Source organism: Chiloscyllium punctatum, chromosome 10, assembly GCF_047496795.1.
Source record: "Chiloscyllium punctatum isolate Juve2018m chromosome 10, sChiPun1.3, whole genome shotgun sequence".
NCBI lineage: Eukaryota > Metazoa > Chordata > Chondrichthyes > Orectolobiformes > Hemiscylliidae > Chiloscyllium > Chiloscyllium punctatum.
This window is the reverse complement of record NC_092748.1, coordinates 101336943-101359154: the sequence shown is the minus strand read 5'-3', so window position 1 is coordinate 101359154 and position 22212 is coordinate 101336943. Positions and strand designations below refer to the sequence as shown.

The window sequence follows — 22212 nt, the reverse complement described above, 5'->3', positions numbered from 1 at the left end:
AACATGTTCACGCAAAGGTACCAAAGTTCTTGAAGAATGAGTTTATTACATGAAAAGAAAGAAACAAATAAAACTGTATATATGATACAATTGATAAAGATCTTATTCTCAGCAACAAGAACAATTCGACCTTTTTCCTAATGGTACTCCTTCTAGAAAAACTCATAGGTTGTAGAGGAGGGTGTGTCTACTGAGTCGGTGTAAGTAGAAGTTAGTAACTGAAGGAGCAGTCACTTTATTTAGTGTTTTCTATAGATCCACCAATCGCAGCAGAAAGATGGAAGAACAAATTGGACAGCAGATCTTAAAAGGTGTGAAACTTTCTGAATGAGCCTACTGTGGGGAAACTTATCAAATGCCTTACTGAAATCCATATACACCCACATCCACCACTTGACCTTCGTTAACTTGTCTCTTCACGTCCTCGAAGAATTCAATAAGGCTTGTGAGGCATGACCTGCCCCTCACAAAGCCATGCTAACCCATAACAAAGTTGTGGTTAAGGCTGACTTCAACTTCCCCAATATTATTTGGAACCTCCTTAGTGCAAATTGTCTAGATGGAGCTGATTTCGTCAGGTGTGTCCAGGAGAGATTCCTGACTCAATATGTAGATAGGCTGACTCGAAGAGAGGTAAAAACAATGACTGCAGATGCTGGAAACCAGATTCTGGATTAGTGAGGCTGGAAGAGCACAGCAGTTCAGGCAGCATCCAAGGAGCTTTGAAATCAACGTTTCAGGCAAAAGCCCTTCAACTCGAAGGGAGGCCATTTTGGATTTGGTGCAAGGCAACAAGCCAGGCCAGGTGTCAGATATCCCAGTGGGAAAGCACTTCAGTGACAGTGACCACTTCAGTGACAGTGACCACAACTGCTTCACCTTTGCCATAGCCATGGAGAGGGAGAGGAGCAGACAATATGGTAAGGTATTTAATTGGGGGATGGGAAATTATACTGCTATTAGACAGGAGCTTTGGGATATAAATTTGGAACAACTGTTCTACAGGAAGTGCACAATAGAAATGTGGAGGCTGTTTAAGGAGCACTTGTTGTGAGTGTTGGATAACCATGTCCCACTGAGACAGGCAAGGAATGGATGACCAAAGAAGAGGCGCTTCTTGTTAAGTGGAAGAAGAAGCTTACTTGAGGTTGAGGAAGCAAGGATCTGGCAACACTTTAGAGGATTATAGAGTAGCTAGGAAAGAACTCAAAAATGGACTGAGGAGAGCTAGGAGCGGGCATGAGAAAAACTTGGCGGGAAGGATGAGGAATAAGAAAATGATCAGAGAGAGGGTGGGATAATCTGGGATAGTGGAGGAAATATGTGCCTGGAATCTGAAGAGGTAAGGGAGGCTCTAAATGAGTTTTTTCCTTCAGTATTCGGGAGGTGGGGGTGACCTGGTTGATGGTGAGAACACTGTGGACCAGGTTAATAGGCTTGAACAGATTAATATTAAGAAATTGGATGTGCTGGAAATTCTGGGAAGCATTAAGATTGATAAGTCCCTAGGGCCGGACCAGATATATCTAAGGTGACTATGGGAAGCGAGAAATGAGATTGCTGCACCTCTGATGATGATCTTTGCATGCTCACTGTCCACGGGAGTAGGACCAGATGATTGGAGGGAGGCAAATGTTGTTTCTCTGTTCAGAAAAGGGAATGTGGAAATCCATGGGAATGACTGACCAGACCGCTTACCTCAGATGTAAGACAAGGTTCTGGAAAGGATTCTGAGAGAGAGAATTTATGACTATTTGGAAAAACATGGTTTGATTAAAGATAGCGTGGCTTTGTGTGGGGCAGGTCATGCCTGACATGCCTTATTGAATTATTTGAGGATGTGAAGAGACATGTTGACAAAGGTCGAGCAGTGGATGTGGGTGTATATCGATTTCAGTAAGGAATTTGGTACGTTTCTCCACAGTAGGTTCATTCAGAAAGGAGTATGGGATACAAGGAAATCTGGCTGGCTGGATACAGAATTGGTTGGCCGAAGGAAGACAGCAAGTGGTAGTGGATGGAAAGTATTCCGCCTGGAGGTCGGTGATCAGTGGTGTCCCGCAGAGTTCTGTTCTTGGGTCTCTGCTCTTTGTAGTTTTTATAAATGACTTGGATGAAGAAGTGGAAAGATGGGTTAGTAAGTTTGCCGATGACACAAGGTTGGTGGTGGTGTAGATAGTGTCGAGGGCTGTTGCAGGCTGCAACAAGACATTGGCAAGATCAGAGCTGGGCTGAGAAGTGGCAGATGGAGTTCAACCTGCATAGATGCAAAGTGATTCATTTTGGAAGGTCAAATTTGAATGTTGAATACAGGATTAAAGAAAGTATGGAAGCACAGCGGGATCTTGGGGGTCCACGTACATAGATCCCTTAGAGTTGTCACCCAAGTTGATAGGGTCATTAAGAAGACGTATAGTGTTTTGCCTTTCATTAGCAGGGGGATTGAGTTTAAGAGCTGCAAGGTTTTGCTGCAGCTGTATAAAACCCTGGTTAGATTACACTTGGAATATTGTGTCCAGTTCTGGTCACTGCATTATAGGAAGGATGTAGATGCTTGAGAGAGGGTGCGGACAAGATTTACGAGGATGCTGCCTGGATTGGAGGGCTTCTCTTACGAAGAGAGGTTGAGTGAGCTAGGAGAGAAGGAAGAGAGGTGCCTTGATCAAGGTGTACAGAGTAATGAGAGGCATAGACAGAGTTGATAGCCAGAGACTTTTCCCCAGGCAGAAATGACTGTCACAAGGGGTCATAATTTTAAGGTGATTGAAGGAAGATATAGGGGATATGTCAGAGGTAGGTTCTTTACGCAGAGATTGGTGGGTGCGCGGAATGCAGTACCAGTGGTGGTAGAGTCGGAGACATTTAAGCAACTGCTGGAAAAGAATATAGACGGCTGTAAATTGAGGCGTGTGTAGGTTAGATTGATCTTAGATTAAGATAAATGCTTGACACAACATTGTGGGTCAAAGGGCCTGTACTGTATTGTTCTACTTTCTATATTCTAAACTCAATTTGAGTAAATACCTCTTATTTTGACTGTCGTTTCTTAGCTAACTTACCCTTTCGAGTTTTGGTGGCCAAGGGACTCCTTTCCAGTTCCAATGGCCTGAACCATTTTTCAGCTTTGACAGTTTGAAAACTACTTCCCAATTTTTTTTCCCACTCGGAGACTTCATAAATAAAAACCCTTCTGCTCGGATGAAACTTTTTTCCTGAACTGAAGCATAATTCTGAACTGAACTCAAAAACTAGCAGTCCCAAGTCTGTTTATTTTGTGTGTTATAAAAGTTCAACTGACTTCGTGTGGAGGCGCTGGTGTTAGATTGGGGTGGACAAGTTCAGAAGTCACACAACACCAGGTTATAGTCCAACAGGTTTATTTGAAATCACAAGCTTTCAGAGCAGTATTCCTTTGTCGCTTGAAGACACTTGTTGAACTCTAACTTGGTGTCCTGTGTCTTCTGACCTTGACTTTATCAGTTAGCTTGATGTTAACGAGGCATCCTACTAGACAGTTGACTAAAGTGACATACTTTGGTATATCGACTGAAAAGTTCTAAATGATTTTCTGACTTCATAAGAAATAAAAACCTTAACATAGCTCCCAAAATGTATTATTACCAATAGTGTTAAGATATCTGTGGGCATGCTCCTTGTACTTCACAGCATTATATCATTTTTTTAAAAAGCCTTTTATTTTCTTGCCATGATCCAGGGCCTTATCCTTCTCTAATGTAATTCCATTTGTCTGTTTTAAACCCACCTGCCTGGTCCAGTCACTCAAAATATTTTTCCCCAAAGCCAACTACACAGCCAAATTTTAGGTCATCTCTAAATTACTTAATCATGCCTCATATACTTTGGCTGAAATAACAAGACTAATACATCACAAAAAGCAGGGACCCAGTACAGAGCCCTGTAAAACCCTGCTGCTTTGCTCTCACAAAAGGACTCATCAACCATTACCTTTTGTTTCTTACTGCTGAGCTAATTTTAATCCACTTTTGTTTAGATTATATGAATTTTTTGCCTTTTTAATCAGCCTGCCATGCAGGATCTTGTCATATATCCTTGCTAAAATTGATATAAAGGTAATCAAATCCACTTCTCTTATTAGTCTCCTCCGAAAAATCAAGTTAGTCAAATACAATGTAGATAGTCACAGAGATATACACCATGGAAACAGACCCTTGAGTCCAACCCATCCACGCCAACCAGATATCCCAATCCAATCTAGTCCCACCTGTCAGCACCTGGCCCATATCCCTCCAAACCCTTCCTATTCATATACCCATCCAGATGCCTTTTAAATGTTGCAATTGTACCAGCCTCCACCACTTCCTTTGGCAGCTCATTCCATACACGTACCACCCTCTGTGTGAAAAGGTTGCCCTTAAGTCCCTTTAAAATCTTTCCCCTCTCACTCTAAACCTATGCCTCTAGTTCTGGACTCCCCGACCCCAAGGAAAAGTCTTTGTCTATTTATCCTATCCATGCCCCTCATAATTTTGCAACCTCTATCAGGTCACCCCTCAGCCTCTGACGCTGCAGGGAAAACAGTCCCAGCCTGTTCAACCTATAACTCAAATCCTCCAACCTTGACAACATCCCTGTAAATCTTTTCTGAACCCTTTCAAGTTTCACAACATCTTTCCGATAGGAAGTAGACCAGAATTGCACACAGTATTCCAACAGTGGCCTAACCAAGGTCCTGTACAGTCACATGACCTCCCAACTCCTGTACTCAATACTCTGACCAATAACGGAAAGCATACCAAACGCCGCCTTCACTATCCTATCTACCTGCCACTCCACTTTTAAGGAGCTATGAACCTGCACTCCAAGGTCTCTTTGTTCTGCAACAGTCCCTAGGACCGTACCATTAAGTGTATAAGTCCTGCTAAGATTTGCTTTCCCAAAATGCAGCACCTCGCATTTATCTGAATTAAATTCCATCTGCCCCTTCTCAGCCCATTGGCCCAGCTGGTCCAATACACCTCTAATTTTGGTGTCATCTACAAACTTACTAACTATACCTCTTCTGCTCGCATCCGAATAATTTATGTAAATGACAGAAAGTAGAGGACCCAGCACCGATCCTTGTGGCACTCCACTGGTCACAGGCCTCCAGTCTGAAAAACAACCCTGCACCACCACCCTTTGTGCCAGTTCTGTATACAAATGGCTCGTTCTCCCTGTATTCCGTGAGATCTAACCTAACTAACCAGTCTCCCATGAGGAAACTTGTCGAACACCTTACTGAAGTCCATATAGATCACATGTACTGCCCGGCCTTCTCCAATCCTCTTTTTTACTTCTTCAAGAAACTCAATCAAGTTTGTGAGACACTACTTCCCCCACACAAAGCCATGTTGACTATCCCTAATCAGTCTTGCCTTTCCAAATACATGTTCATCCTGTCCCTCAGGATTCCCTCCAACAATTTGCCCATCACCAACATCAGGCTCACTGTTGTATAGTTCTCTGGCTTGTCCTTACCACCTTTCTTAAACAGTGGCACCACATTAACCAACCTCCAGACTTCTGGCACCTCACCTGTGACGATCGATAATACAAATATCTCAGCAAGAGGCCCAGCAGTCACTTCTCTACCTTCCCACAGAGTTCGAGGGTACACCTGATCAGGTCCTGGGGATTTATCCACCTTTATGCGTTTCAAGACATCCAGCACCCCCTCTGTAATATGGACATTTTTTAAGGTGTCACCATCTATGTTCCTACATTCTATATCCTCCATATCCTTTTCCATAGTAAATACTGATATATAATACTTGTTTAGTATCTTCCCCCATGTTCTGTGGCTCCACACAAAGGCTATCTTGCTGATTTTTGAGGGGCCCTGTACTCTCCCTAGTTACATTTCCCCAGGGCCAGGTGGGATCTATCCCAGGATACTGCAGGAGGCAAAGGAGGAAGTAACTGGGGCCTTAACAGATCTTTGCATCCTCTTTGGCCTCATGCAAGATTCCAGAGGAAACAAAGATCATCCAGGTAATTAGAGGGTGGTGAGCCTGACATAAGTGGTGGGGAAACTGTTGGAGAAGATAGTGCAAGACAAGATTTATTCACATATGCAAGCAAATGGACTTGTTAGTAATAGGCAGCATGGGTTTGTGCAGGGAAGGTAATGTCTCACCAGTTTGCGTTTTTGATGAGGGAAGGGCAGTGGATATTGTCCAATGGACATTAGTAAGGCATGTGACAAGGTACCTCATGATAGACTGATACAGATGGTAGAGTCTCATGGGATCCAGGGTGAGCTGGCTAGATAGATACAAAACTGGCTTGATCATAGAAGACAGAGTAGCGATTGAAGGGTGCTTTTCAGAATGGAGATGAGTAACTAGTGGTTTTATGCAGGGAGCAGTGCTGACCATTGTTATTTATAATTTAGGAAAATAATATGGAGGAAAATGAAGGTGGTCTGATTGGTAAGTTTGTGGATGATACCCAAATTGGTGGAATTGCAGATAGGATTGTCAAAGGACATAGTGGGATGTAGATAGATTGCAGATTTAGGCTGAGAGATAGATGGAGTTTAATCTGGACAAATGTAAAGTGATGCATTTTGGAAGATCAAATTCAAATGTGAACTATATAATAAATCGCAGAGTCCTTAAGAGCATTAAAATATAGAGGAATCTGGGCATTCAGGTGTTCACATCCTTGAAAGTGGTAACACCAGTGGATAAGGTGGTCAGGAAGGCCTACAGCACCACTCTTGCTTTTATTGGCTGGGACATCAAATAAAAAAGTTGGCAAGTTATGTTACTGATGAAGGGCTCACTTCCGTTGGCAATAGCGTAATTCCAGTGGGGATTGGTTCACGCACTTCGTTCTGCGTTTGTGTCAATGTACACACAGAAATCTCAGCACCATTCTGCATGTGTGGCGATGTTCTTGTCACTGCACCAGTGTCTATGCATGCGTGATGCCGACTCCGGTCTTTGTAGCATCCTGCGCGTGCGTGATGTCGGCACTGGTCTTCGTCCTATTCTGTGTACCTGCCAATGTCAACTGCCGACAGGGCAGCTTTCTGTGAGAGCGACTGTACCGAGAGCAGCTTTCTTATATTTTTTAAATGTACTGTTCAGGTTGTAAGTTTGCTGACTGAGCAGGCAGGTTTGTTTTCAGACCTTTCGTCACCACGCTCCGTAGCATTACAGTGAGCCTCCGGTGAGGCACTGGTGCTCTGTCATGCTTTCTATTGAAGTGTCTTGGTCTGTTAAGGTGGGTGATATCATTACCGGTTCTCTTTCTCCGAGGTTGTTAAATGGTGTCCAAAAAGATGTGTTTACTGATGGAGTTCCAGTTTGAATACCCGGCCTCTAGGAATTCTTGTGCGTGTCTCTGTTTAGCCTGTCCAAGGATGTTTGTATTATCCCAGTCAAAGTGGTGTCTTTTCTTTTGCTAGCTAGTTAGTGCTTGAATATCCTGGTGGCTAGCTTTAAGCCTGTAACAAACACTACATTGGACAGACAGACTGAAAACTAGCCACCAGGATACACGAACAGCAACTAGCCACCAAGATGCACAACCCACTATCGCTAATATCCTTACATAAAGAGAAGGACTCCACTTTGACTGGGACAGCATAAACATCCTTGGACAGGCTAAACAGAGACACGTACGGGAAGTCCTAACGGCAGCTTGCCAACCATTAAGCTAAAGATTTAATTCTAGAGTAGTTCAAGGTCAGCCCCACATTCTGGCCTCTCCAATAAACAGCCACATCCCATTAAGGAACAAAAAGGTGAAGACTTCTATTTGACAGGCTTAATTTGTCTTGGGTAAAACTGCAGCAATTCTGTATTGTCAATGCTACAATCGTTGCATTTATTTCTTAATTTTTAATTACTGGATTTACAGTCATTGGTATTTTGGTCACATTCAGGGTACATCACCTATAAATATTTGTTTGACATGAATAATGAATTGCTATCAGTGTCTGATAGTGTACACTTTGAAGGTATTGCTGTTTATCTGGCCAACTATTAGAGTTGATAATTAAAGAAGAATGAAGATTCTGACTTTTATTCTTTGTAAAATTTATCACTGGAATATCTTTTTAAGAAAAAAAATCGTCCTAATTGCATTCCAGTGCACTGAAGCATTAAATCAGTGCCGTATTGTGCATCCACTCCACATTGGAACAAAACGTTGATGCTTCTGTTATTGTGAGCTCATTGTTGCAGCCTCACTCTCAACACCCTGCTTGCTGCTCACAGTGCAGCCCACTGTGACCTGCTCATCCTTCCCCTTGCTGTCTGTCTTGTTTCTCCCATCTGTAGCCTGCTTGTCACTTTTCTCAATGCCCTGTTTGTCATCTGGTTTGTCACTTCAGGCAGTGGGACAGTAAATGAAGCAGCAGGTGAAACAATGTAGGCTCTTATTTAGAGCTCCCCTGGTCAACAGTTTTATAATTACTTTCAGAATCACCACTAAATTTATTACTACACAAAATAATCTTAACACTTTAAGTATGAAGCCATTACGCAAGTCTTACAAAGTGATGTCACGAGTATTGTGATTGCTCTGATTGAGTGACTCCCTGCAGTTCCCGTGGCAATAAACTCAGCCTTCCTTTGGAAGCAGCCAGAGTCTCATTAGTTTCATTTGTGAAAATGTTGGCAGAATGTTCCCTTTGGGTCCTGTACTGATTGTTGATTGTGGGTTATAACCTGAAGCTGGAGATTTTCCACATGTTCAGAATCTCAGTTGGGGAAATGGGTTAGTTCCTATGGTGTTGTTGAAATGCAAGTCTGTCAGAGGGCTGAAGGCACAAGGAAGAATGCAAGACTGGAAAGAAGTTGCATGACAAATGAAATAAAATGCATTTTGTCAAAACTCACTTTATTTAGTTACTTCAGAGTTGAAGTAACAAACCAGACTGCAAGTGAATTAAGGTTTTGCAAAGTACATTTCAAGCCACACTAAGTCACTTGACAGCATGAGCCTTAATCTTCAGTATAGGAACTGAATTCTAGAAATAGCTTGCTGAGTGAAATTTGGTGCAAGTTGCACTGTGATATTCAGATTGGTGCATTAGGAAATCTACAAATAGTCATTTTACAAGACAGATCAGCTAGTTTGTTTTTGCATGATATTCTGGCCTGCAAATGCAGTTTTGCTCTCAATCCTCTGAGACTGAGATGTGGAGTAAAGTTCAGTTTTGATGTATTTGAAATTATTTTGACTCGTAACTTCATTTTTATTTTATAACTATAAACTATATAACAGATATTTGTGAATTCATTCATAATGAGAATTAAGTTTGCAGATTAACATCATTTAGTATCTTTTGATGACCAGAACATTTTAATCAAACATTAGTTTTGCTCTGTTTGCTTGACTCAAATGAAAATTTGCAGCTTCTTTCTCAGCTAATGGAAAATCATTAGAACTATCAAACTAGATCTTGTATTTTAAGAATGTGATATACCAGACTGTGATCAATAATTGATGTGACTGCACCGGTGTATGTTAATGCTTTGGTATTGAAGTCCATTTCCTACATTTTGTATTCTTCTAAATTGTAATGGATCTTATATGATGAGATCTATGCTGTTGACACCCTTATTTGGAGGTGTACCTTGGTAAAATTACACCTTTAAGGTAGTCCTTAAGAAGTTCCACAAAAGTTTTTTTAAAAAGCTTGTTATCAACAAAGCATGATAAATATTGGTCAGATATGATATTTGCAGATTGTGATCTGGCAAATTTTGTAGGTGACATTCATGCATAACTTAGAAATGTTAGTTTTTGAAGCTATTTAATTTTTAAAATCCTTTGCACCTGTGATCATTGTTTTGAAGGACCAGGTTTCCAAGTCAGATTTATTAGAAGACTCAGCATATGTAATGCAACTTCTGTGGAACAGGACTTCAGAAGTTATCAAGTACTCTGAGGAAAGAAGGACAGACAGACAGTTGACATCCATTAGATATAAAGGGCATGAATCAACAGAAATCTATTTTTGTACAGCATACTGCTGTGAGAGGTGTCATAGATCAAGCTCCTATCCTGTGGTTGCACGCGTATGTTCAGTTTGTTGAAATGAACAAAAAGGCTGCAAAGATGGTCTCTTAAAGAAATACGAATTCCATTTCCGAAATAAAATTATACCTTATAAATGTTGGAACCAGAAAAGAAAATCTGTGAAAATACACTGAGATCCCTCAGAATCTGAAAAAGAAACGTGTTAACATATTGACTGTGGATTGTCTCTTTTAATTAATTATAGCAATCTGAGTGGGAGCTAAAAGCTAGACTGTCACTTAATGAAGTATTTATATCAAAGGGAATGGGAACATCCGCATTCAACGCACATCTTGTACTAGTCATTATCTTGCCTCCAGTCCCTTTGCCCTTATGTACATCTAGCAGATAATCTTGATGCATTTGAAGGGGTACTTTACGGTATACAAAGCAACCTCCATCATCTGGCATTTGATTATCCGAATATCGGATTATCCGGCAAGATTGCAAGGTCCTGATGCTCAGCTAAATTATATGATCCGGAATTCGATTAACTGAACGAAATACCCCCAGCCTGTGTCCTTCAGAAAATAGAGGTTCCTCTGTACGTGAGAAAAAGGAAAATAGTGGAACATGTGTTAGGATGGGAAGTGGTGGTTTGTGTGAAATGTGAACACTGGTGTGGCCCAGTTAAACTAAGTGACTGGTTCCTGTGTTGCTGATGCTAATTCTGTTCGTGATATGAAATTTCAGTTGCACTGATGTTGCTGATAAGTGGAATTCATACACCCCTAAAGTAAACACAAGAATCGCTATGATAGATCTGGGCAGCACGGTGGCACAGTGGTTAGCACTGCTGCCTCACAGTGCCAAAGACCTCAGTCGGGAGTTTGCACGTTCTTCCTGTGTCTGTGTGGGTTTCCTCTGGGTGCTCCGGTTTCCTCTCACAATCCAAAAATGTGCAGGTTAGGTGAATTGACCATGCTAAATTGCCCATAGTGTTAGGTGAAGGGGAATGGGTCTGGGTGGGTTGCGGGTAGGTGTGGACTTGTTGGACCGAAGGGCCTGTTTCCACACTGTTAGTAATCTAATCTAATCTTGACAGTGACCACTTTGAGTCAATCCAACAAACTTGCTTCAGTTTGGGGCTATTGCACCAGAGCGGTGAAATGAATCTGAAAGGGATAGTGCATACTAAGCCTAAAAATTGTTAATGTTATTGACGTAAGCCCTGCCCAGCAAATAGCCAGGAGATTGGAAAGTTTTAATGCTCAGGAGTTATTGTATTTTATAGATTGATGCTTGCCTGCAACAAATTTGTCAAGCCTTTCAATAAGTTTTTGCGTAAGATCCCAGAATGCATGTTTTTTATATAAAAAGTCAATTTATCATGTCATTCCAGTGGAAATTTCTGTTGCACTAGACTGTAAGTTTTGTTTTGCCATTGCTAACCAAACTGAACAGAATTTCTAAAGAGAGATTTGTATTTAGTCCATTCATTTTCTCAATTTCTTCCCTGTCAGCATGATTCAAGAGAAACATTACTAGGTTTTAATATGGGAAACTACCGCGCTTGTAAGAATTTGTGGAAGGCTTGTGTGGAGCATCATACATTCTTCCGACTAGAAAGACCACTACCTCCGCAGAAGAATTTCTTTGCACATTACTTTACATTGGGTTCAAAGTTTCGATACTGGTAGGTGCTAAATATTTATGACTTTTTTGTTTAACCATTTCAGTTCTACAGTAAAATACCATGTTTTCAGCTTTTCAAAGAAACATGGAAACTTAAAGCAAGGAAGAAAGTCACTCAGTCTGTTGTACCCGTACTGACTCTTTTGGGGAGAAAAAAAATAGTCTTGCTTCATCCACCATCCTTGTATTTTCCCTCAAGAATTCCTCATCCCCAAATATTTTTGAACTCTCCTTTTAAAATTATTTGTGGACGTAAATTCCATTAATTTCAAGGAACCATTCCAGTTTCTCCTCTATTTATCAAAACCTTGTTACCTCAAATTTCTTTTTAACCTACATGACCTCTCCGTTCTATGAAAAGAAATCCAGCTTTTCCAACCTCTCCTCATAACTGAAATGTTTCAATATCAGTAACATTCTAGTGACTTTTTTTGTACTTTTTCGTATGGTCTTTATACATTTCTTGAACTGTGATGCCCAAAATTGTTATCAGTACTCCAGCTGATGGCTTTAATGATTTATAAAGCCCACTAAGTGATCCATTGCTTTCAACTGCTTTTGCAACCTACCCTGCCACCATGAAGGATTTATGCATATGAACAGCAAGGTCTCCATTCATCTACACCTTTCAAAATATTGACTTTGATAGTACACATTATTTCATATCTCGAGATCACTTCACATTTTTCTGCACTGAACTTTATCTAATCAGGTTTCCATCCACTTCACAATCCTATCCAAGTCATCCTGATTTCTACAACTATCCACAACATGATCAACAGCTTTGTCACAGTTTCTACAAATTCTGTAATGCTGCCCTTTACACTCAAGTCTAGGCTAGTAATAAAATTGCAAAGTGTAACAGAACTAAAACTGACCTTGGGGATCTATCTTCAGATTAAAAGCTATCTATCTACCATCACCTTTTGCTTTCTGACCACTCTGCAATTTTCCCTTAATATCATGGGTATCTATCCATTTATTAAGCTTCCTTCATGATATTTTGTCCAATGATTCACAAAATTGTTGTGTAAAAGATGGTGATCAACTTTTTATGTTACTTTACTAAATTGTTCAATCAAGGCTAGTAGGATTTATCCAAAGGTTTATGCTGTCGCTGATAAACCCATGACTTTCAAGAAGAATACTGAGGTACAGGCTAGATGGGATTGAGATGTTTAAGGAGGAGGTGTTAGCAGTTCTGGAAAGTGTAAAAATAATTAAGTCCTCTGGACCAGATGGGATTTATTCTAGGATTCTCTGGAAAGCCAGGGAGGGGGTTGCCGACCTTTGGCTTTGATCTTTATGTTGTTATTGTCCACAGGAATAGTGCCAGAAGACTGGAGGATAGCAAATGTTGTTCAAGAAGGGGAGTAGAGACAGCCCTGGAAATTATAGATCTGTTATCCTTACTTCGGTTGTAGGTAAAGTGTTAGAAAGAGTTCTAAGAGATAGGATTTATAATCATCTAGAGATGAATAAGTTGATTAAGGATAGTCAGCACGGTTTTGTGAGGGGTAGGGCGTGCCTCACAAACCTTATTGAGTTCTTTGAAAAGGGGACCAAACAGATGGATGAGGGTAAAGCGGTTGATGTAGTGTATATGGATTTCAGTAAGGTGTTTGATAAGGTTCCCCACGGTAGGCTATTGCACAAAATATGGAGGCATGGAATGAAGGCGGAGAGATCTGTAATGGCAAACAAAAGGGACTACATAGCAAGCTCTGGACCAATTTGGAGAGAGCCAAGGATAGGCCTTGAGACCACAAACAAAATAAGTACCATTCTAAGTCCTCGGGTAATCAGTCTGAATTGCAGTCCAAATGATTTTGAACGTTTTACCTGTAGTCATGTTGACAACTTCAAGGATTAGAATACTTCCAGAAAGAAATGATCAGTGGCTGGACGGGGTAAGAAGCGGGGTTCGCTGATTCCAGCATTCCATCCTGATGAGTGGTGACATTGAAAACAAATAGTCCCCATGGCCGTTCCTTCACCTGTGGTGTATGTGAAAGGTTTTAGTGAAGTTGGAACTAGCCTTTATAGTTTTGCATGTTATAACCCATGGTCTCCCAGGTGACCTTGTCACAGGCAGCATAAGTTGTCCGGTCAAGGCCTTGCATGAATGACTCATGAGATTTTCTGTCAGACCTACACCAGACCACACAAAGAGGGCCAACTTCAGAACCCTCTCATGATGATGAACTCGGGCAGTTGCATTGCCCAATCTGTCATCAACTCATAAGGGGTCCAACCGGTCGACCAGCTTGTGGTGGACCGGAGTCGCATTAGTACAGCAGGCAGGACCTCAGTCCAGCGTTTGTCAGAGCCCTGCATGGCCTTAGCAAGGAAGCTTAAAAGTACTTTTCACTTGCTCCACCATGCCAGGTCTTTGTGGATGGTAGGGTGTGTGAAATTACTGTTTAATGCCCATCAGCTGACATATGGTTTTTACAAGTCTTCTAGTGAAATGGGTCCCCTGGTCAGAGTCAGTCAGGGACAGCAGCCCCCCACCTGAGAGTCACCACCTCAGCTAAAATCCTTGCCACAGTGTTAGCTGAGCAGTTCCAGGTAGGGTGGGCCTCGACCTACCTGGTGAATTAGTCAATAATCACACAGCAATACCTTTCCCATGGGATTGGGGAAGAGGTCCCGTCAGATCTATCTGTACATGCTGCCAGGGCCCCCTTGGGCACAGCTCGTGCCTCATTCTAATTTTAACGGGCATGCCTGGGTTGTGCTGGGCACACATCTCACAGCCGTGACAGAATTGAGCAATATCTCTGCCTATGCCCTTCTACCACCATTCTTTCCTGATGCTGGTTATCATAGCATTATACCCCTCATGGGAAATGCCAGTGTGTAATTGCAAAGAGTATGTTGGATGCACGTGGAGGCCAAACCTTGTTATACGGTCTCCAGACAGCTTTTTCGTCTGGCGTGGCCCCCTGCGTCCTCTACCTAGCACATTCACCCTCTGGTATCAGCATGCAGTTGCGAAATGCTTACGGTGGGGCCATCCTCAGCAAAGGTGGCAGACAAAGTATGTGTGTCTTCTGACTCTCAAGCTGATTGAGCAGCTGTGTCAGCAGCCTTGTTCCCCTTTAAAAATGTTCCACTTAGGATTCTGTTTATCTCGTTCCCTCTGGTGGGCTTTGACCTTCAACACCGCAGCCTCCAATGGGAGCTGGCTGGCCTCCATTGAGGTCTTTATTATCTGCCCATGCTTGACAGGGTTGCCCCCTGTGGTGACAAAACCCTGTCTTCCCCAAACAGTCATGTAATGATGGACAATCCTGAAGGTATATCTACTATCAGTGTAAATGTTAACCCTCTACCTTGTCACCTCCATGAAGGCCTGGGTGAAGGCCACTGACTCCGCCACCTGGGCTGACAGGCCTCCTTGTATTTTTCCTGCTCCGACAACTCGTAGTTCCCTGTTCATTACTGCACATCCTGTTCATGGCAAACCATCTACATATTTCTGCAAGCCATCCACAAACAGGGTCTCATCTGGTCCTCTATAAATACGTCCTTTATCCCACTTTCCTCTACTTCATCGTCCACATCTCCTCCTCCTCCTTCCCTCCCCCCCCCCCCCCCCCCCGTTCTGTTTCCTCTCCCTACAATCCTGGACAAAGTGGCCCGTCTTGTCACAATTGTGACATCTGAAGAAGGGCTTATGCCCGAAACGTCGATTCTCCTGTTCTTTTGATGCTGCCTGACCTGCTGTGCTTTTCCAGCAACACATTTTTTAAGCTCCGATCTCCCTGAGTACTTCACTCATTACATGGTCATAGATGGCTGGACTATTATGGTCCAAGTTTACTGTTTATCCCCAAGGGTAAATGCAAACTTATCTTGGGAGTCTCAATGGAGGGGCATAGCCAAAATACATTCGCAATATCCATTACAGTAAAGATTTTGTGGATCGGGAAGAGCCCATTTAAGATTGTGGGTGGACTGGCAACTATAGGGTATAATTTAGGAGTGACCCTGTTTAGGGCCTTATAATCGATTGTGAGATGGTAACTTCCGTCAGGTTTACCAATTGGCCACATGGGGGAATTACTAGTGCTCGTAGTGTCTCGGAGAGTTCCCCTCTCCACTAATCCTTTCACAATTTCCACAACTGCCCTTCTGGCTTCAGGTTTTATGGGGTATTGGCAGTGTGGCTTGTGTTCCAGACCCTCCATGACTACGGGGTCAATTTTTAATCAAGCCTGTATCTAATTTAGTCTCTGCCTTTAACCCTGGGACAGAGGCACAAATGGCCCCAAAGTCATTATCCTCAGGCTGCCAATTGCATCCCATAGAGGAGGTTACTTGTACAGTGCTCAAGTGGCTCAAGTCCCCATTCTTTCTTTTCTCCCATCGGGACAGGGCCAGATTAATTCACCCTTTCCACAGCCTGTAAGGACTTTGTGTTCCTTCATTAAATCATTTCCCATAACAGTTCCTTCATTATTTTTACATATATAAAATCGCATTACTATATACAGGTTATTGATTTCTACTAGAATGGTCTCATTCAAGTATGCAGGGGTTTTGTTCTCCAATAATCCCCTTCACATAACTCCTTTTATTAGTTGAGAGCAGAGGTAGGTCATTCGCAGATATGGAAGCTCCCGCGTCCACTAGCTTCTCTCACTGTCTTCCCCCTACCAGTGCAGACCCTTAAATCCTCTCTCCCTATCTCCCATACCCATGGGGGCTCCTGGACATCAGTCCAATGTATTCTCGATGTTTGTTGGTTTGCTGTGTTTTTCTCAACAAATGCCTTCAGAGTAGTTCCTTTTGCCACAGTACTGACAGACACAAGTGAGCTTCCCATTGTTCTGTTTCCTCTCCCTTCAATCCTGGACAAAGTGGCCCGTCTTGTCACAACTGTGACATCTGGGTCTGGATTTTGTCTTGTGACGGCACCTAGGTTTTCCTGCTTTATGCGCACAGGGGGTTTTCCTCCTGTGTCTTCCTTTTATACCTGTTGCCCATTCTACCAGGGCATCACAGCCTTGGAGAACAACGTCCCCCGTTTTTAGGACTGCCTGGTGAGCAGGACACAGCCCGTCCTTGAAAGTCTGAATGAATGCCTGGTCAGAGCAGTCTGTCTGGGGAATCCCTGCGCATTCTTGGTAGACCCTAAAAAGTCATTCCCCGTATTTAATAGGGGTACCTTGGGTCCATCTGCCTCTCCTATAATCTTGACTTCATTGCTGTGCGGCATCAGCTACGTCAGAGCCGTCCGATACTAGACGCCAGTTGTCCTGAGGGCATGCCGCCCAGATCAGCCCGAAATTTTGCATTATTACTGCGGGGCTGTAAGTGACCCAGGGAAGCTAAGATCTGCTGCAATTCACCTGGCGTAAACTGCTTATATTTTGTATTCATGTTAGCTCCTTCCCCACTGAGAGTTACCAGGGCCGAGTTAATTCCCTCAGGAGGATCATCTGACGGTTCTGGGGTTGTGACCAGGCCCTTCCGAGCAGTATAAGATGGCATTGATCCCCACTGACTATCCTCCAGGAACTAATTTTTCTTTTCCAGTTTCCTTAGTCAGGATTGAAGAATTTGTTTTTCCTTGGTCCATTTCTTTGTGGATTCTGAAGTCTGACCTGTGAGGCCAGCCAATTGATGGACCCAAAGGACACCTATTTTCTTGGTCTTATCTTTCTTTTCACCCATGAGCCAATTTCGTTGTTGATCTAGGGGCTGGGACGGATCCCACCACTCTTTCTCATCTGTCTAATCAGTGAATGTCACTCCATCATATACTGGTTAACGAGAGACCCAGGAATCCCCATTGATCTCCCTGTCTTGCCATAATACTGATAGGTTTATACTCATGGATCCTCTTATCGGTCGATCATGTTTACCCACCGGCCGCATCTCACCCAGAATTGTTCCTATCTGAGTCCGGCGATAGCTGTTTTAGGGAGTGATAATTTCCCTGTATTCCGCTTATTTAATCTCGGCCTTTATCTCAGGCAGGAACAATCACACTGACATCCGAGTATGGCTGAACTCAGAGGCCACACAACAAACACTCTCTCATTCACTCTTACCAGATCAACAGCTTCTGTAGTTTGACCTGCTTTTGTCCAATATCCTGCCCCGACCCCTGGGAGGTGGCCACCCTACACGGGACTGTGAACAGAACCCTGCTCTCAGCGCCAATTTGTTGAAGTAAAATTAATAAAGCTTAAATTTAGGAGCAAGTCAACCAAATTTAGAAGCAAGTCAATCAAACTTATTAAATCAAAAGCTTTTGGGAGGGGCAGTGTGATTCTGATCCTAACCGCAGGACTTGAACATGCCGCCTCTCCCTGAGCAACAGGCACACTAGTTTTAAAGTCTGGATGATGTGTACAGCAAAAGCTGGTTTCTTGTATTCTGCACATGCACACAGAAATTGCTGGTTGTGTTCTGCATATACGCATGCAAAGATTGCTGTTTCTGAGAGTGGCGTACCAAGCCATTGTGTTCTGTAAGTATTTCTTCTTTAATTAGTTTCTGTCTTCACCAAGTCAACCTTTATTTACACGTGCATAATACATGACACTGACCCAGCTAGCTCAGAGCTAGCCTTGAGTGAACAGAACACGTGGCATTCCTGTTTATATCTGTCAGCCAGGACTCTCTGATTAGGGCTGTTAACCTGATCCCATCAAGGAACGCATTCCATGAGGTCCACCTGGCTGAGCTCCTTCCAATCACTACAATCCTTCCAATCCTTCCTACCCATCTAAGTCAGGGGACGTAGGTTTGTTCTTTTTCCTGTAGCTTCTCCTGAAATGTTTTCACACTAGGTTTGGTTGCTCTGGCTCTGACTTGCCATCAACTATGCCGCTTATCAATGCAGGGTCATTCCTATGGTTTTGCCTCCAAAGTATATGTCCTTTCTCACTTGGAGGAGTCTCACATCTGTTATTGGCATTCCTGATGCCATTCCACCACCAAGGCATGCACGCACGCACGCAAACACACACACCCTGCCCACACCAGGCCCTGGAAGATCAAGTTTATCCTGGTACAATGTCTTCTCACCATTAGCAACTCTGTTGGTGGTATCCCTGTTGTTGCATGAGGAGAGGTCGTATAATCAACTGGGAGCTGGGACAGTTTAGTATCGATTGAAACAGTAGGCTGTTTCTTTAAGCTTGCCTTCGAACTTTGGATTGCTGTTTCTCCGGACCATTGGATAATGGATGGAATAGAGCTGTCCTTACAGGCCGAATGCAATTCAGCTCGAGGAAATGTTGGAATTCCCTGCTAGTAAATGATGGCCTTGTCTGTGACCAAAACCTCTGGGCATATGTGTATTGCAAAAGTTAGTTGTAACTTTTCAATCCTTGCCCCTGTGATTGACACATAAACTCTTTGCATGTCCAACCACTTGGAGTGAGCTACCACAATGACTAAAAACAAAAAGCCCATGAAAGGACCAGCACAATTGATGTATAACCAAGTTCAGGGTTTACCTGTTCATTCCCACAAATGTGGGGGAAGCTGCTGGTGATAATTTTTGTCCTTCTTGGCTTTCAGGGCACTGCCCCACCAATGCAGCTATGTTGATATCCAGCCCTGGCCACCAGACTTAATTTTTCGTCAATATCTTATTTTGGAAAGCTGTAGATGACCCCGAAGTTCAGCCAGATTCTGGCGGTGACCTTTGCTCGGTACTATCACAGTTGCTGCCCATAATTATATGCCATCCTCTGGTTTTGCCGGGTCCAGAAAGGTTTCAGTTCTGGTTGTTTGTTGGTTTGTTTCCCCATCACCAGCTGTTTCAGTTTTGCCAGGACTGCGGATCTTTTTGTATCCACAGTCTGCTATTATCGATGGTGACCAGAAGGGTGTCCAGAAAGTTTAAAATCAGATCAGAGTCTACTTGTGGCAGCACCATCTCTGGTGTACCCACATGTAAAGGCATCCACATTTGCCACTTGGCCACCTGGAATCCATCCCTCAATTGTACCCACCCAGAATAAGAGCCCACCGCTGAATTCAACCTGAGGCAATGGGAGGCATGGCTCTGTCCTCTTTAAGTAGCCCCAGAAAGGATTTGTGGTCCATTATTATCACACACTTTCAACCATAAAGGTATTGGTGGAACTTTCTCACACCAAATCTTCCTTCTCTATCTGGGTATATCTTCATTTGGCATTGCCAAAGTCCAGGAAGCATACGCAGTCAGATATTCCACTCTGCTAAGCTATGGTGAGCCAACACTACCCTTATAACTTACAGGGAGACATTGCCTCTCAGTGCCATATCTCACTTGGGATTGTAGAGTGCCAACACTTGGGGTGAAGATAGCTGTTGCTTCCTTTCCCTAAAGGCTGCATCTTGGCTATGGGACCATTTCCAAGGCTAATCCTTTTTCAGTAGCAGAGTAAGGGTGCCAGGATGGAGGCCAGAGTACGTATGAATTTACCGTAATAATTCACCAAACTCAGGAAAGTTTTAAGCTCCGGTACAGACATGGGACTGGGGCCACCTTTGATTGCCCTCACTTTAGCTTCCAAAATGTGTAACCCGGTCTTGTTAACTCTGTAGCCCAAGTAGTTTACTTGGAATGCCTGGAACACACATTTTTCCTTTCCAAGACATGCACCTACCTCAGAGAAACATTGAAGTATTGTCCAAGTTTTCCAAATGCTCTTTATTGGTCTTCCTGGCTATTAGCACATCGTTCAGATAAATGGTGACCTGGGGTAGACTTTGCAAAATGTTCCCCATTGTCTGCTGGAAAATGGCACAGGAAGATGCGATCCTAAAAGTTAGTCTCTCATATTGGTATTATAGGTATTAATTGAAGTATACTTCTGAGAATCCTCATCTAAACACAGTTGCAGACACGCATGGCTCGTGTCTAGCTTTGTGAAGAATAGCTCCCGACCCCTTCCAGTTTTCTACACAGGTCCTCTCTGCAAGGGATTGGGTATTTATCCAGCTGTGAAAAGTGGTTTACCATTTGTTTTAAAATCCCCACAAAGGTGAACAGACTTGCTGGGATTCCCAATTGGTATGAATGGTGTTGGCCATTCTGCAAACTGGACTGGTTTAATGATTCCTTTGTTTTCTAGCATCTGACTTCTGCCTTTACCTTTGCCCTTAAGGCAAATGGCACAAGGCAGGCCTTACAGAATCATGGAATTACTTCTTGATCAACATGCAATCAAGCTAAATCTTACTCAACCAATTTCACCCCATCAAAATTGGGCCTGAGCCTTTTATTACAATTCGTGGTAACAGATCCAGCTACTTCTTATAAGAAACTGGAACCAAATTGTAACTTTAATCTATCGGGGTACTCAGCCTGGCCGAGGTCTTACACAGACTTGAGGGATGGAATCCAGAACTAATTTTGGCAAAGACTGGTTCTGCAATCACTGATACAGCCATGCCACAATCAGCCTCCATTAGAACTGGGTGACCATTTAACCAGACGCTTATTTTGTTAGAAAACAAAAATGCTGCTGGAAATCACAGCGGCTCAGGCAGCATCCGTAGAGAGAATTTGGGTAACTCTTCCACTGCTAAGCAATTTAACTATTCCAAGCAAGTTGTAGATGGACTTTTCAGGTTGTGTATACTCGTGGATACTGGCCTGTGGGTTGTCTTAGTCAATCCAGGCCTAGTGGAAGTCCTTTGCTGTCTTGAGTCCGCAAAATGGCAGCTACTAAAATGGCCTGCCAGCCCAGATCCTCAAGAAAATTGTAACAGTTTGGCTTTGTTTTGGGGTTTGCTCTGGGTTGACTTAAGTAGTGTTCCCCAAGGTCAGTTGACCTGGCAAAAGCATTCATTTCCATTAGAATACCCTGAACTCATAAGTTCCACATATTCTAATGACAAAACCAATTGTAGTGTCTGTTTGAAGGCCAGTTTGGGTATCAGCTAATAGGCACTTTTGCATGGCCACATCATTAATCTCATACCAAATGGCGTCTCAGTATCTCACATATGGTTAAACCAAAATCACATGCTTCTGTCAGTCATTTAACCTCATCACAAATTTCAGTATGGATTCCCCTAGTTCTTCAACTGCTAGTAAAACTGATAGCATCTCAGAACTAGAGGAGTCTTGGGATCATAATATCAGTCAGCTAAACCCGTCAACTCTTGAAAGATTTTAGTATCTGGTGTCTCAGGAAAAGTGGCTTCTAATAACCGAAAAAGCTGCTGGTCCACAAGCTGTCAGGAGAATTACTTATTGCTTTTCGTCTACCCCAATGTCATCTGTCTAGAAAAAATAACACATTTTTACTACATACTGGGTCCAGTCTCCGACAGCAGGATTAAATTAGTCAAGCTTCCCAAACAGCAGCACGGTGGCACAGTGGTTGGGCGGCACGGTGGCACAGTGGTTAGCACTGCTGCTTCACAGCGCCAGAGACCTGGGTTCAATTCCCGCCTCAGGCAACTGACTGTGTGGAGTTTGCACATTCTCCCCATGTCTGCGTGGGTTTCCTCCGGGTGCTCCGGTTTCCTCCCACAGTCCAAAGATGTGCAGGT

The 22212-nt window shown here is 43.0% G+C and overlaps 1 protein-coding gene across 2 annotated transcripts in view; it reads left to right on the top strand.

Moving 5' to 3' along the window:
* The window catches only part of ptpn4a (protein tyrosine phosphatase non-receptor type 4a), a 355125-nt gene that overhangs the window by 243037 nt on the left and 89876 nt on the right, over positions 1-22212 (top strand). For both annotated transcript variants that reach the window (XM_072579890.1, XM_072579891.1), the window contains exon 12: positions 11523-11695. In XM_072579890.1, coding sequence (XP_072435991.1) covers positions 11523-11695 — 173 coding nt within the window. The remainder of the gene's footprint in view (positions 1-11522; positions 11696-22212) is intronic.